At 35.1% G+C, this 14,806-nt stretch overlaps 1 protein-coding gene across 1 annotated transcript; it reads left to right on the top strand.

The window, feature by feature from the left end:
- The first annotated feature begins 13,671 nt into the window (after positions 1-13,671).
- LOC148572837 (uncharacterized) lies at positions 13,672-14,397 on the top strand. Its single transcript, XM_088505545.1, has one exon. The coding sequence runs from the start codon at positions 13,672-13,674 to the stop codon at positions 14,395-14,397; it is 726 nt and encodes a 241-aa protein (XP_088361671.1).
- Positions 14,398-14,806: the final 409 nt, after the last annotated feature.

Here is a 14,806-nt window from a genome sequence, read left to right as displayed (position 1 = left end):
TAATATATAAAGTATAATAACTCAACAAATATTTTTTAAATAAAATTTTTTATTTTTTTCAACAATAAAAAAATCTTATTTTTCTCCCTCTAATCACTTTTGGTTATCACAAAGAAAAAAGAAAATTAACCCTAATTTTTATATCCTTCAAAGTTACAGCGTCTCAAAAAAGCGTTTAAAAAAATAAACAAAACTAAATAATCAATGGTATGCTAATACTCATATATATATATATATATATATCAAGATCTGCTTAGAAATTTAAGAGACATAAAAGTTGCGGCCAGATTTTTTTTTATTTTTTTAATTAAAAGCAAAGGAAGAAGCTAAAAGAGTAAAAGTTGTGGCCCCTTATTGATTATTAGAATTAATAATCATTATTCTATTTTCAATGAAAAATAAGAAGTTTTCAATTTTCCATGAATGACGTGTATCATTATATATATATATATATGCGCATTAAACTTCATGCTATATATACATGCAAGTTGTCCATGCATGCAAATATGTATTTATGTATATGACTATATATCATGACATGAACATGTCCAACAATAGTAATAATGTGTGTTATGTATTGGCATGTGATATGCTTTGATATTTGTATAATAAATAAGAGATGAATATAAAAAAAATAAACAAATATCAGACTTCAATTCATCATGATTTTATTAATTAAAAATAAAACACCTTAGTGTAGAACAATCCCAACACATTCTAATAAGTTTCCTAGCCCTGAAGAAAGGGCAAGATAATAGGAAACAAATAAATAAAACATGATTAAATCTATAAACAGATAACTACCTAATTATAGTCATCTCTTTAAATTGAATTTAAAAATGTGTTGTGTTCCATAAAGATATTTGACTAAAATTTAGATATAGATAATTAATTTATCAATTTATAATATCTACTTTTTTTTTTTGCCAAAGATAGGAGATTCGAACTCGCAACCTTTTAATTGAGTATGAAGAGACTATGCCATTTGACCTATAATTCATTGACAATTTATAATATCTACTTAAATATCAACGTAGTCTTTATTGTATTTAAATAAATAAATAACTTTTTAAAAAAAAAAAACGAAAGTCAAATGACACAGAAAAAAATAAGAAAGAAGACAAAAACAACAAAAAAAAAACAATCAGATGCTCTTAACACTTAGTTAGGACATTCATACTAGGGGTGTTCGCAGTGCGGTTTGGTTCGAATTTTTAGAGAAAAGTCATCCGATCCAATCGATTAATTAAACAGCGGTTCGGTTTGGTTCGGTTTTTTATTGAAACCATTCGAACCAATCCAAACCAATTGAAATCGGTTTGATTTGGTTCGATTTGTTCGGTTTTACAATCAATTCAAACAATAACCACATACTATTTCACAAAGTGATAACATTGAAATTATAGAATACAAGTACACCATAACTAACAAAAGTCTTGATTCAATGAAATTCAACGACAAAAAAAATTAAAATACGACAATTAAAGAAGTTTAAAGGTTCAATAGTCAACACAACAAAAATAAAAACAAATTTTCAGCAACAGATAGTCACGTCTTGGTGTCCTCTCCAACAAAACAATGAAACTTCTTTAAGAAAACCTACCTGAAATAAAAAGACGGTTACATAATAAAAACAATAATAATTGAAAAAAGCACTTGATCATGTCACAGGTGAATCTTCACCATCATCTCTTAGGACCCATTTTAGGGACTACCTTATCAAACAATGTTAAAATTCTACCACTAACATGTTCAATACTCCAATCAGAAAGGATCTACACACATAGACCACTACAACCTTTATTTAAAGTGCACTTGATTTTATGATTAATTTGAACAATTATTTTGAAAACAAGATTATAACATTAACCATTTTACTTGTCAACCTAAAATTTACTTAACAGACCTACGATCAAGATCTATGGAAAGCACATTCGAAACTATGCTGTTAGATTGAGATGAGTTTAAGTAAATAGTTACCATGAATCATGAATGGCAAGATCTATGGAAAGCACATTCGATGCAAGACCACCATGAATAGTTCCAAGCTCAGATGCCAAAGGGTTTGTTGCTCCAATCTACTTTCGGCCAGTTGCAACAACACCTTTACCCTCCCAGACCGTGGCAACAATAGAACCAGAGATAATGTATTAGACCAATCCATTAAAGAAAGGCTTTGTAATTACTAGAAATTTGTGGAGTTTCTAAGCTAAATTGTTAGCACGTATGTTAAGTAGTAACAAAAACAAAAGAAGTTACTTTTCAAGTAAAATTTGTTCTTCTCAAATTTGCTAATAATCTCCCCAACCTGAAACAGAAAGCAGTTTTTTTTTCAAATATTATAAGGGGGAAAAAGAACAACATTGACCTATTTTACAAAATAGCTACCATCATCAACCTAATTACTAACAATTTCAAACAATCAGTAATGAACAAATAATTAAAAAATCAGTAATGAACAATAAACAACAACCAGCAATCAATAATGAACAATGAATAACAATCAACCATGAACAATGAACAGCAATAGTAATTACTAGCAATTTCAAAAAATAACAACAATCAGCAATGAACAACAATCAACAATCAAACAACAAATATATAGAACAATGAAACTGAAATTATTGATTTATTGATTAACAAGTTAACAACAACCAGCAGCAATCCATCAATGATTATTGATTTATTGAACAGAAATTAGTCAAATTACTTAAATACATACCTGACTCGGAGGCTCGGGCTCCATATCTCAGTTAAATTGGCGGCTGGGTGGCTCGGTGGTCGGTCCTGTACTGTCCTGTGTTGTGGGTTAAGTTAAAACGCCGCTAGCTGGTGCTGTGATAGGTGGCTCGGTGGGAAGAAGGCTTCGGCGGTCGGCGACTCGGCGCTGCTGGGAAGAACGTTGCTGGGTCGGTGCTCTTAACACTTAGTTATGACATCCATATTCCATACCATTAAAATTTAGGTCCATCTAATGAGATATTTATTTATTTATATATCTAATAAGAGAAAGAAATTATTTAAGTAGAAGTCTCATAAAAGAATTAAAAAAATTTCAAGAGGAATTACTTCTTCTATTTATGGAATCCTCAACAATAACAATTTGAATATTAGAAATTTTTTAAAATTTTTTTAATTATTCTCATAAAATTAACTTACGTCTTTTTCCCCTAAATTAGAAGACGAAGTGTTAGTCTAAATCTAAAAATTTTATGGAACTGCATGTCTTTTAAAAAAGGCATTTGCTCATTTCGAAACCTCGTAAGCTTTCCACTACTTTTGTCGAAAATGATGCATACCCTCCATAATAATCTTTTCCATCTCCTTTCTATCTGAGTTTCTGTTCTTAAGGGCAGTAAGAACAATTTCTTTAGAAAATTATTTTTTATTCTTTTGTTGGGAAGCAATATGTCTGTCTTTGAATTTGTTATACTTTTAATTTCTGACTAGCCCAATTTTAGAGATTAGCTTTTTTTACTGCTTTGTTGATTTTTGGCAGCTCTTTGCTTGAGGACTTTTTTTCTTGTTTGTTGGAAATTTGTAGATTCTGGTGGGCTTTTTCACTTTTCGGTCCAACTTACATAGTGTTGTCAATTTTGTGAGATTTATGCACAACTTCTTCATTAACAGTATGCGTATCTTTATCATTCAATGCTTTAAATTGAGAACCTCCATCCACATTGGGATCATTAATTGACATACCATTATTTTGAAAAAAAGATTCGATTGAGATACATATTTATTTCCTGTTCCATGAGAATTTTCTCTTTTCTTCCTTTTTTGGTATCTTTTCACCGTCATCCATGACACAAAATCCAGGAAGGGGGAGGGGAGCTTGAACATTGCGATATTTTTTCGGATTTTCCGTTTCAGAAAACTTTTTTAATTGGTTCTCATTGGTAGCGGTTTCTCGATTAGTCTCCAGGTTGTTAGCTTTGTCCTTCATGGCTTCTCCCTGGTTCATGACGCATCTATCGCACCCTCGAGACAAGAATCCAATCTATTCAATACCTTCTGCAAGTAAAACAAGTTTAATAGAGCCTTTCATACTCGATATTCAGCTCACAACCAAGAACTGAGATACGAGTAAATTTTTTTTATCGAGATCAATCTCGACACAGATGCAGAAAATTTTTTCTCAGAAGTGGATAGAGGTGGTACAATCAATTTTAAGCATATAGACTAAGGCAGATCTAACTCTCCATAAAAAAAACATTAGTTGTAGAGCTCAATGGGGAGGTTCGGAATACGAATTCATGTCGCAATCTTCTTGACCTCATTAGCAGAATAGAGGAAGAAAGGTCTTTAACGTTGAACTATAAGATAGTGTTCAACAATCATACAAAAAAAATTGTTGTTGCTCGACATAAGCATATGAACAAATTACCTATCATCTCCTAAGACGTTAACCTTTCAAATTCCAAAATCCCATAAGACCCTGATACCACCAAAATGACCAACAACGTCTTTCACAAAATTGTCATCTATATCCAATCTATCTCTGACTTCTTTTTTCCTAGCACCGCTAATATAGGTTTCAACAAGAAGGATAAAAAATGTTATCAAACTCTTGCTTCAAATCTTTAATAATATAGGAAAAATGTTATTACCAATTTCTTGACAATTCCAACTAACAATATTCATGAGTAAACTAAAAAGAGAGGTTAAGTTATGAAAAATTTGAGATTCAGAAAGGTTAGGTTATGAGTAAACTACCAGTTTCTCACATTATGTACTTTCTACATATATCTAATAAGAGAAGGGAATTACCTGGGTGGAAGCTCCATGGAAAGAATCAAAAAGGTTTCGAGAGGAATTATCTCCTCTATTGGCGGGATCCTCAGCATCAACCATTTGAGTATCAGAAGTTTTCTAGAGATTTTTGAATTGCTATCAGAAGCTTGACCTACATATTTCTCCGCAAAATTAGAAGGTAAAGTGTTGGTCAGAATATGAAAATTGTATAGAACCGCATGCCTTTCAAGAAAGGGGTTTTCTCTTTTTGAAACCTCATAAGCTTTTCACTGCTCGTGTCGAAATTGACGCATACCTTCCATAATCATCTTTTTCACAATCTCTCTATCTGAGTTTCTGTTCTTAGGGGCAACAAGAACAATTTCTTTGGAAGATTCTTTCTAATTCTTTTATTGGGAAGCAACATACTTGACTTTGGGTTCATTATATATACTTATTGTTTCTGGCTGGTCCAATTTTGCAGGGTTGGCTTTTTTTGCTACTTTGTTGATTTTTGGCAACTTATTGCTTGACAATTTTTGTTTGTTTGTTGGGGATTGATAGATTATGGTTGGGCCTTTCCATCTTTGGCCCAACTTGCATGGTGTTGTCAATTTCGTAAGCTTCATGCGCAACGTTTTTGTTAATAGTATGTATATCTTCATTATTCAATATATTAAATCGAGAACCTCCATCCACATCTGGATCATTAGTTGACATACCATTATTTTGAGAAAGATTCGATTGAGATACGTATTTATTTTTTATTTCACCATCATCCATGACACAAAATTAGGGGAGAGCCTGATCATAACGAGATTTTTTCAGATTTTTCGTTTCAGAAAACTTTTTCGATTGGTTCTCATTGGTAGCGATTTTTTGATTAGTCTCCAGGTTGTTAGCTTTGTTGTTCATGGCTTCTCCATGGTTAATGGCGACATCCACCGCACCCTTGAGGCAAGAATTTAATCTATTCTCATACCTCTCGCAAGTAAAACAAGTTTGATGGACCCTTTCATACTCGATATTCAGCTCATAACCAAGAACTGAGATATGAGGAACAAGGTTTTTGCCAAGATCAATCTCGACACAAATGCAGAAATTTTTTTTTTAGAATGGATAGCGGTGGTACGGTCAATTTTGAGCATATAGACTAAGGCATATCTAACTCTCCATAAAAAGACGTTGGTTATAGAGCTCAATTGGGAGGTTCGGGATACGAATTCGTACCGTAAACTTCTTGACCTCATTAGCAGAATAAAGGAAGAAAGTTCTCTAATGTTGAACTATAAGATAGTGTTCAACAATCATCCAAGAAAAATTATTGTTGCTCAACACAAGCATATGAACAAATTACCTATCATCTCCTAGGACGTCAACCTTTTAAATTCCGAAATTCCACAAGACCTTGATACCACCAGAATGACCAATACCTTCTTCTACAAAACTGCCATCTATCCCTAATTTATTCCAGACTTCCTTTTTCCTAGACCACTAATATGGGTTTCTACAAGAAGGATAAATTGTTACCAAACTCTTGCCTCAAATCATTAATAATAGAGAAAAAAAAATCTTACTACCACTTCTTCTACAATTCTAACTAACAATATTCATGAGTAAACTAAAAGGAGAGGTTAAGTTACAAAAAACCTGAGATTTCGAGTTGGGCATTTGCCCTCTATTTCGGACCTAACTGGTCACCAAACAGAACCCTGCTATCACTTTCATAAGCTATCGCATTGGTCATAATCACATCTGGGGGCCTCCCCAGAATTGCATTCGACACTGGCTCCCTCCCTGTTCCACCATGCGATGTCGACGGTATGAAAGTTGGATTGAAGAAATCATTTCTTACTACATGATTTTTCAAGAACCGACTTGAGTCTTTTTTTTTTTACTAAGAATGCATCTCCTTGTTCCTTCTATAATTTTCTCATGTCGAGCATAACTATCTCCATGGCTTCCACCTCAAAATTTCTACATTTTGCTTTTAAGGGGATAGAGAGGGTACGAGAGTCACAATGGATCTTGCCACTTATTTTCCATTACTCTTTACCTTAGGTACAATAGGTTTCTAAATTTTTGTTGATCCACCTTTGGCATTTGGGCCTATTTTAGGAATATGATTATTTTGAAGGCTCTAGATTTCGTGATCTTTATTTGATTGATTGCAACTTTTTCAGACTCGGTTTGGACTGGAACTATTGTAAGCCCATCTTCTTTAGGCCAATTCTTGGCCAACTGATCCCGAATCTCCTCTATGTACATAACTTTCATATCTTATGAATCTTTCTCACGCAAAATATTGTAACGTGAACCCCATCCACATATTAATCACCAAGATTTTTCTCCCTTTTCTTATTTGGAATCAGATATTTGCCTTAATATGAATTTTTTTTAATAAATAGGTGAATATCTTTCTTTCTTCTAATAAGTTTTTTAACCAAAATTCAAGACCCAAAATTTGGAGGAGCATTACCATTGTGCGTAGCCGTGATAGATTTTTTGTTAATCTACCTTTAGTATCTGGACCTTTCTTAGGAGCCTGGTTATTTTTGGGATCTTGACTTCATGCTTTTTTTATTGATTGCAATTTTTTCAGTCTCGGTTTGGGTGAGACTATTGTAAGCCTATCTCTTTTAGGCCTATTCTTCGCCAACTAATCTCGAATCTCCTCCATGCACGTAAATTCCATATCTTACAAATCTTCTTTATGCAAAATATTGTAACGTGAACTCCATCCATATATTGATCACTAAAATTTTTCTCTCTTTCCATATTTGTATTAGATTTTTGGCTTCATTAGAGTTCTTTTTAATAGGTAGGTGAATATCTTTCGTTTTTATAATAGATTTTTTAATCAAAATCCAAGGCTAAAAATTTGGAAGAGCATTATCGTTTCGCGTATTCGTCATAGATTTTTTGTTGATACTGTTTTGGCATTTAAACCTTTCTTAGGAACGTGATTATTTTGGGGGGCTCTAGGCTTCATGATCTTTTTTTGATTGGTTGCGACTTTTTAGACTCGGTTTGGGTTGGGACTATTGTATGTCTATCTCTTTTAGGCCTATTCTTCGCCAATTGATCTCGAATATCCTCCATGCACATAACTTTCGTATCTTATGAATCTTATGCAAAATATTGTAACGTGAACTCCATCCACATATTGATCACCAAGATTTCTCTCTCTTTTCTTATTTGTAATCGAATCATTGCCTTAATTGGAGTTCTTTTTAAAAGGTAGGTGAATATCTTTTTTTCTTCTAATAGGTTTTTTAACCAAAATCCAAAGCCCGAAATTTGGAAGAGCATTATTATTGCGCATATATGTGATAGATTTTTTTGTTGATACTCATTTAGCATTTGGGACTTTCTTAGGAGCCTGATTATTTTTGGGGCTTTGGGCTTCATGATATTTCTTTGATTGGTTGCAACTTTTTCAGACTCGATTTGGGTTGGGATTATTGTAAGCCCATCCCCTTCAGGTCTATTTTTTGCAAACTGATTCCGAATCTCCTCCGTGCATATAATTTTTATATGTTACGAATCTTCCTCTTGCAAAATATTGTAACATGAACTCCATCCACATATTGATCACTAAGATTTTTCTCCCTTTTTTTTATTTGTAATCGGATCCTTGCCTTACTTGAAGTTCTTTTTAATAGGTAGGTGAATATATTTCTTTCTTCTAATAGTTTTTTAACCAAAATCCAAGACTCGAAATTTGGAGGAGCATTATCATTGCGTGTATCTGTGATAGATTTTTTGTTGATACTATTTTGTCGTTTGGGCCTTTCTTAGGAGCTTGATTATTTTTGGGGCTCTGGACTTCATGATTTTTTTATTTGTTGCAACTTTTTCAGACTTGGTTTGGACTAGGACTATTGTAAGCCAATCTTCTTTAAGCTTATTCTTCGCCAACTGATCTTGAATTCCCTCCATGCACATAACTTCCATACCTTACGAATCTTCATATGCAAAACATTGTAACATGAACTCCATCCACATATTGATAACCAAGATTTCTCTCCCTTTTCTTATTTGTAATCAGATCCTTGCCTTAATTGGAATTCTTTTTAATAGGTACGTGAATATCTTTCTTTCTTCTAATAGGTTTTAAGGCCCAAAATTTGAAAGAGTATTATCATTGTGCGTATCTGTCATAGATTTTTTGTTGATACTCCTTTTGTATTTGGGCCTTTTCTTAGGAGTCCGATTATTTTTTGGACTCTGGGGTTTTTGTTGCAACTTTTTCAGACTTGATTTAGGCTGGGACTATTCTAAGTCCATCTCCTTCAGGCCTATTTTTCGTCAACTGATCTCGAATCTCCTCCATGTATGTAACTTTTGTATCTTACAAATCTTCTTCTTGCAAAATATTGTAATGTGAACTCCATTCACATATTGATCACCAAGACTCCCTTTTCTTATTTGTAGTCAAATTCTTGCCTTAATTGGAGTTCTTTTTAATTGGTAGGTGAATATCTTTCTTTCTTTTAATAGGTTTTTTAACCGAAGTCCAAGATCTAAAATTTGGAGGAGCATTATCAGTGCACGTATTTATGATAGATTTTTTGTTGATACTCTTTTGTTATTTGGGCCTTTTTTAAGAGCCTGATTATTTTTGGAGTTCTGGGCTGCATAATCTTTTTTTGATTGGTTGCAACTTTTTTAGACTCAATTTGGATTGGGACTATTGTAAGTCCATCTCCTTCAGACCTATTTTTCGCCAACTGATCTTAGATCTCCTCCAGGAATGTAACTTTTGTATCTTACGAATTTTTTCTTGCAAAACATTGTAACGTGAACCCCATCCAGGTATTGGTCACCAAGATTTTTCTCCTTTTTCTTATTTGGAATCAGATCCTTGCGTTAATTGGATTTATTTTTTATAGGTAGGTCAATATATTTCTTTTTTCTAATAGGATTTTAAACCAAAATCCAAGGCCCGAAATTTGGAGGAGCATTATCGTTGCACGTATCCGTGACAGATTTGATTCATGATTCTTTCTATTCTGGTCACCTTCCTTCATCGTCCATTGGCCTTCTCGAAATTGCTATCTTTGCAGGCACCTGGACTCTGCATTCTCTAGGATTAATCATCTTTATTCTCATAACAAGATTCTGCTTTGTGTCCATATTTTTCACACGAGAAACAGATCTAATTGAGACCCCATACACAATGTTCTACTCACTCCCCATAACCGAGATACGTGGCTCCAGGTTTGCTGCAAAATTGATCTCCACACAAATCTGTGCAAATATTCCTTTTGAATGAATGGATGTAGTGCAATCAAACTTAAGCATATGGCCAATAGCTGACCCAACCCTTCACAAAAAGCGTTGATGGTATAGTTTGATAGGAAGATTAGGTATGTGCACCCATGTCGCAATCTTACGCCCCATATTCTTAGAGGTAAGGAAGAACAACCTCCACCTTTGGACTATGATATAATGCACATACACCATCTAAGTCCCTTCTATGAGTGCGTATGAGTAACCTTTCGCATATGAAAAGTGAACAAGAAAATAATCGCAATCCATGTCAAAAATATTTATCGACCCTTTTCTTACCCAATTTTTCTTAAGACATTGTTCCATATAGGCCAAACTAACACATTTTCCTAGTAGTTTCACAATAAGGACGTTTTCTCCTTGGATTGCACTAATCCTCGAACTCCTCTTTTGAGACTAAAATCACGGGACAGGGGTTGAATTGTTTATTGTCAACCTTTTTGGCGTCATTCTCCTTGTACCAACGGTCCTTTGGATATGAGGTATCTTTCGCCATATCATCATCAACATTTGGCTCACCATTAAGCTTTGGGCTAGTGATAGTAAAAAGAGAGTCCTTATAGGATAACTTGGTAGCCGTAGTAAGGGAGACATTACCCTAATTTGCGGTGTCCATAACTTGGATAGGTTGATTTAAATCAACATCGTCACATGTTTTGACTTTTTTGGTACTGCGTTCAACCAAATCTTTTTTCTCGGTTGAAACCCTAGTAGAACTCATGTTTTTTAATTATCAAATGACTCACTAATAAATAACTATTTATTGGTTGTACGTAATCCACCAACAACGTTTATAAAAATTTAATCCACCAGGATTTGAGTAAAAAAAATTATCTACATACTAAAAATTAGCTATCAAATATGTCATTATATATTTGTGTATAAATATATGTATAATTTAACTTATTTTTAATGTATATTTTATATTTTATTATGTACTCTACGCTAGTGACTAATTTTAGTGTACACCTGACATAGTTGAAAAAATAAACACTCGTCCAACTTGAAAAATATAATTAAATTGACAATTATTCAATATTCACATACTTCAGTTGTATATTTTATATTTATGATTGACTAATTTTTGTATGCCCATAGTAATTTTATTCAATTAAATAAGTAAATAGCTAAATATGCTTTCAACGAATTACAAATAGAATATTTTGGTCTTTAATAATTTTTATTACTCGAAAAGACTTAAGAGATCTACTCAGATGAATTGATCCCTCTACCGCTTTCAGTAAAATTTATAATATGTGTTGGACAAATAAATTTTTAACAAACTTTATTATATGATGATCATTATATTTTGAAAAGTCATTATAAAACAAATTAGTCCTTTTTGTGAAAGAAATAATTCGTCTAAAAAATATGTAAAATAATAAAAATTTATTAAAAATTAAAGTATTTGGAAGCATGAATGTTAGCTTGAGTTAAGGCAAATGTTGGTAAGAATCTAATGCTTCAAAAACTTAAGTGTTCATCCAGAAGGTTCGTCCATGGAAGATGAGTTAGGACCCAAGATAATGTCGAAAGGTACAATCAATGTATAATATGTAGAAGGAAGAGTAAGAGCCGACAAGAGTGCAGGAGCCGACAAGACAAGGACACGAAGTGTTACATGGTTACAAAGGAGTATTGTAGGAGGCACAAAGAAGATGATCAATTATCAGGCACTACGTTAAAAGGTTCATAATGAATGGCCGTGCGTAACGCATATAAGGAAGTTGGGGGCATACAAAGCAATGCTAACGTTTGACATGTTAGCTAATACGGAGGAAACATACACATTCAAAATGAAAGATCTATTAAAATTGTTCTATATGGTATGGAGATGGGATAAGACTGAGAGGAGCGAGACTAGAAGAATATGGTTGGAATGTTATGGAGTACCTTTGCATGCCTGGTCAACGGAGACTTTCACAAGATTAGGAGATCAATGGAGTGAGGCGGTAACGGAAACGTGTAACTTGTTTAGTGTGGATCGCGTCCTGATAGATACATGTATGCTCGATATGATCAACGAGTAGATTCATGTCACCATTGGTGCGAACGGATTCGATGTTCTTGTGAAAGAGGTGGGTAAAGAGGTGTATTGGGAAGAATGTTTTCTAGAGGCCATGGAAGGTATGCAGTAGGTTGATATAAGGGAGGCAGCCAGTGGTGGCACTGAGTCAAGGGTGGCAAGAAGGGATCCGGCGGCGGGAATGATGGAGAAGAAACAATCGATTGATGAACAAGACAGGGGACAAAATAGGGATTTTGCCATCTGAATTAAATGAGTGGAATATTCAATTTTCAAATCATCATTATGAGAGCCGTTATTATGCGCAAACAAAGGGGAAGGAAATCTCGATGGGTCCAGCTGTAAATAATCAGGAGATTGATTCGGATTACACGCTATCATGCAATTATGAAGTAATTCAACATGAGGATTCAACCGTTTTTGGAATGGAGAGAATTGGGCTTATTGCAAGCAGGCCCAATGTCTTAAAAATCAAGGAAGGAAAGGGCAAAATAAAGAGGGACCAATTGAGGGAGGAAGGTTTTGGGCTGTCCAAAGGGGTAGCTTTGGAGCAACTGACAACCCGACACTGTTGAATGAAGAAACGCGGGTTGAGGAGCCCCTAGCTCGGTTGGAGAAAGAAGTAGCGAACGTAGCTTGTCTACTTGCTAGGTTGCGATGGCTGTGGAGGAGAGAGGACGAGGCATCTTCGCGAGAGACTACGACCACGCAAGGACGCCGCTGTGCAGCTCAAGGAGTCGGGGGAGGAGCGGCAAACGGCAGGCAGAAGGCCGGCGATGATGTTCGGGATATGTACCTAGCAGATTGGAGCTTTGGACGTGACAATGGTGAGGATAAATAGGTTCCGGCGAAGGCTACAACACAACAGCAGATCCACGATATTCAACGTTTGAGAAAGAATATGATGAGGAATGAGAGGGATGGAAGAGGACTGATTGAAGAGTATCTTGAGGGATCGGAACCAGGGGCGCAGCGGGTAGGCCAGTGGCGACAGGGGTGGAAGAAGCATATGGGACTGGGGAAGGAATAGGAAATGAAAACCAAGCAGTAGATGAGACTGATACAGGGTTGAATATGAACGAAGATTCGGCGCTACACCGAGGCAACCAAATTTGGAGTCGGGAAGAAGAAATGGCGGAGAATAAAGAGGTTTGGAATTGGCGGTTGAATTAGGTGCAATTCCGTGCAGTGATGAAGAGGACTTTATGGCAATTCTCCAAGAGCAAAATTAAGAATTAGCCAGGAAACGGAGACAATCGAAGCAAAAGGAGAAAATCAGAAGAAGTCGGCCAAAAATTCGTATGCATGTGTGTAATAAATTTTATAAATGATTTTAACCTCTTGGAATGTTAGAGGTTTGGGAGGAGTCGCAAAATTGAATACGATAAAAAGCTTCAAAAATAATTTTAGAGTAGATATGTTGGGTTTGATAGAAACAAAAAAAAGAGAAGGTGAATAAATTTGATGTAGCAAGTATTTGGGGTCATGGTAGAGCTAGCTGGGAGTGCGTTAATTCGATTGGAGCATCGGGAGGTTTATTGTTAATATAGGATGAATCTGTTTTTAAATTAATAAATTGCTATAAAGGAGATAGGTGGTTATGTGTAGAAGGAGTGATGACCAAAGATAATTTTCACTGTGCTGTTTGTCTGGTATGTGGACTGCATGTGAGAGATGAAAAACTCTTACTATGGGAGGAATTAAGTTATGTTACAAGGCTGTGCCAAATTTCATTTTGTTACCTGGGAGATTTCAATGAAATTGTGCATATAGAAGAGAGGAAAGGGGCGACGAGTTTATCAGCAACTGCTGAAGAATTCAGAGCATGGGTAAATGATATGGAGTTGGTGGACTTGACGCTTAACGATCGCAAGTATACCTGGTTTACAGGTCAGTCTTGTAGGCATATTGATAGAGGCCTAGTGAGTTTGGAATGGCTGGTTGTGTACCCGGATACTCGACTTAGAGGAGGACCGAGAGGATTATCAAATCATTGCCCCTTGATAGTGGAAGATAGAAGAAGGGTTCAGTATACAAGACCGTTTCGTAGCCTAGATTCGTGGTTCACACATGAAGGCTTCCTAAGGATGGTGAAGGAAGAATGGAGGGGATTGGGAGATGCACAATTTCTGGATAAGCTGAAGGCGTTATCGAAACTGCTGAGTAGATGGCATAAGCAGCACTTTGGGAATATACCTGTAAAGATAAAAATGTTTGAGGATGAGATCCAGAAATTCGACGACATGGTCAGTAACGGGGCTTATGTTAGTACAGTAGAAGCAAGAAGAAAGGCGCTAGTGAGATGTTGTGAGCTATGGTATACGAGACAAGATATACACTAGAAATGAATGTCCAGGTCTCGACATGCCAAGAAGATGGACAAAAACACAAGATATTTCCACAACATTGTATCAGCAAAAAGAAGAAATAATCGGATTGAGTCTTTAGTGATCAACGGGAGGTTGGTAAGGAATCATGCAAGAATCAAGGTCGCCATTAGAGATTTCTATAGGAAACTTTTTCAACAGAAAGCTTCACCAAATATTACCTTTCGAGAAGGTCTAGTCAATCGGTTATGGATGGAGGAAGCTCAAGCGTTAGAGATGTTACCGTCGGAGGAGGAAGTGAAGGAGGCAGTTTGGGATTGCAAATCATCTAAGGCACCGGGTAGTGATGGATATAATTTAAACTTTATAAAAAACTGTTGGGAGGAGATTAGAGTGAAATTTACTAAAGTTGTGATGACTTTCT

The sequence above is a fragment of the Arachis ipaensis genome, chromosome B2 (genome assembly GCF_059453495.1).
Source record: "Arachis ipaensis isolate K30076 ecotype BB chromosome B2, ASM5945349v1, whole genome shotgun sequence".
NCBI classification, from domain to species: Eukaryota; Viridiplantae; Streptophyta; class Magnoliopsida; order Fabales; family Fabaceae; genus Arachis; species Arachis ipaensis.
The sequence above is the reverse complement of the archived record's forward strand: the minus strand, read 5'-3'. Positions and strand labels throughout refer to the sequence as shown.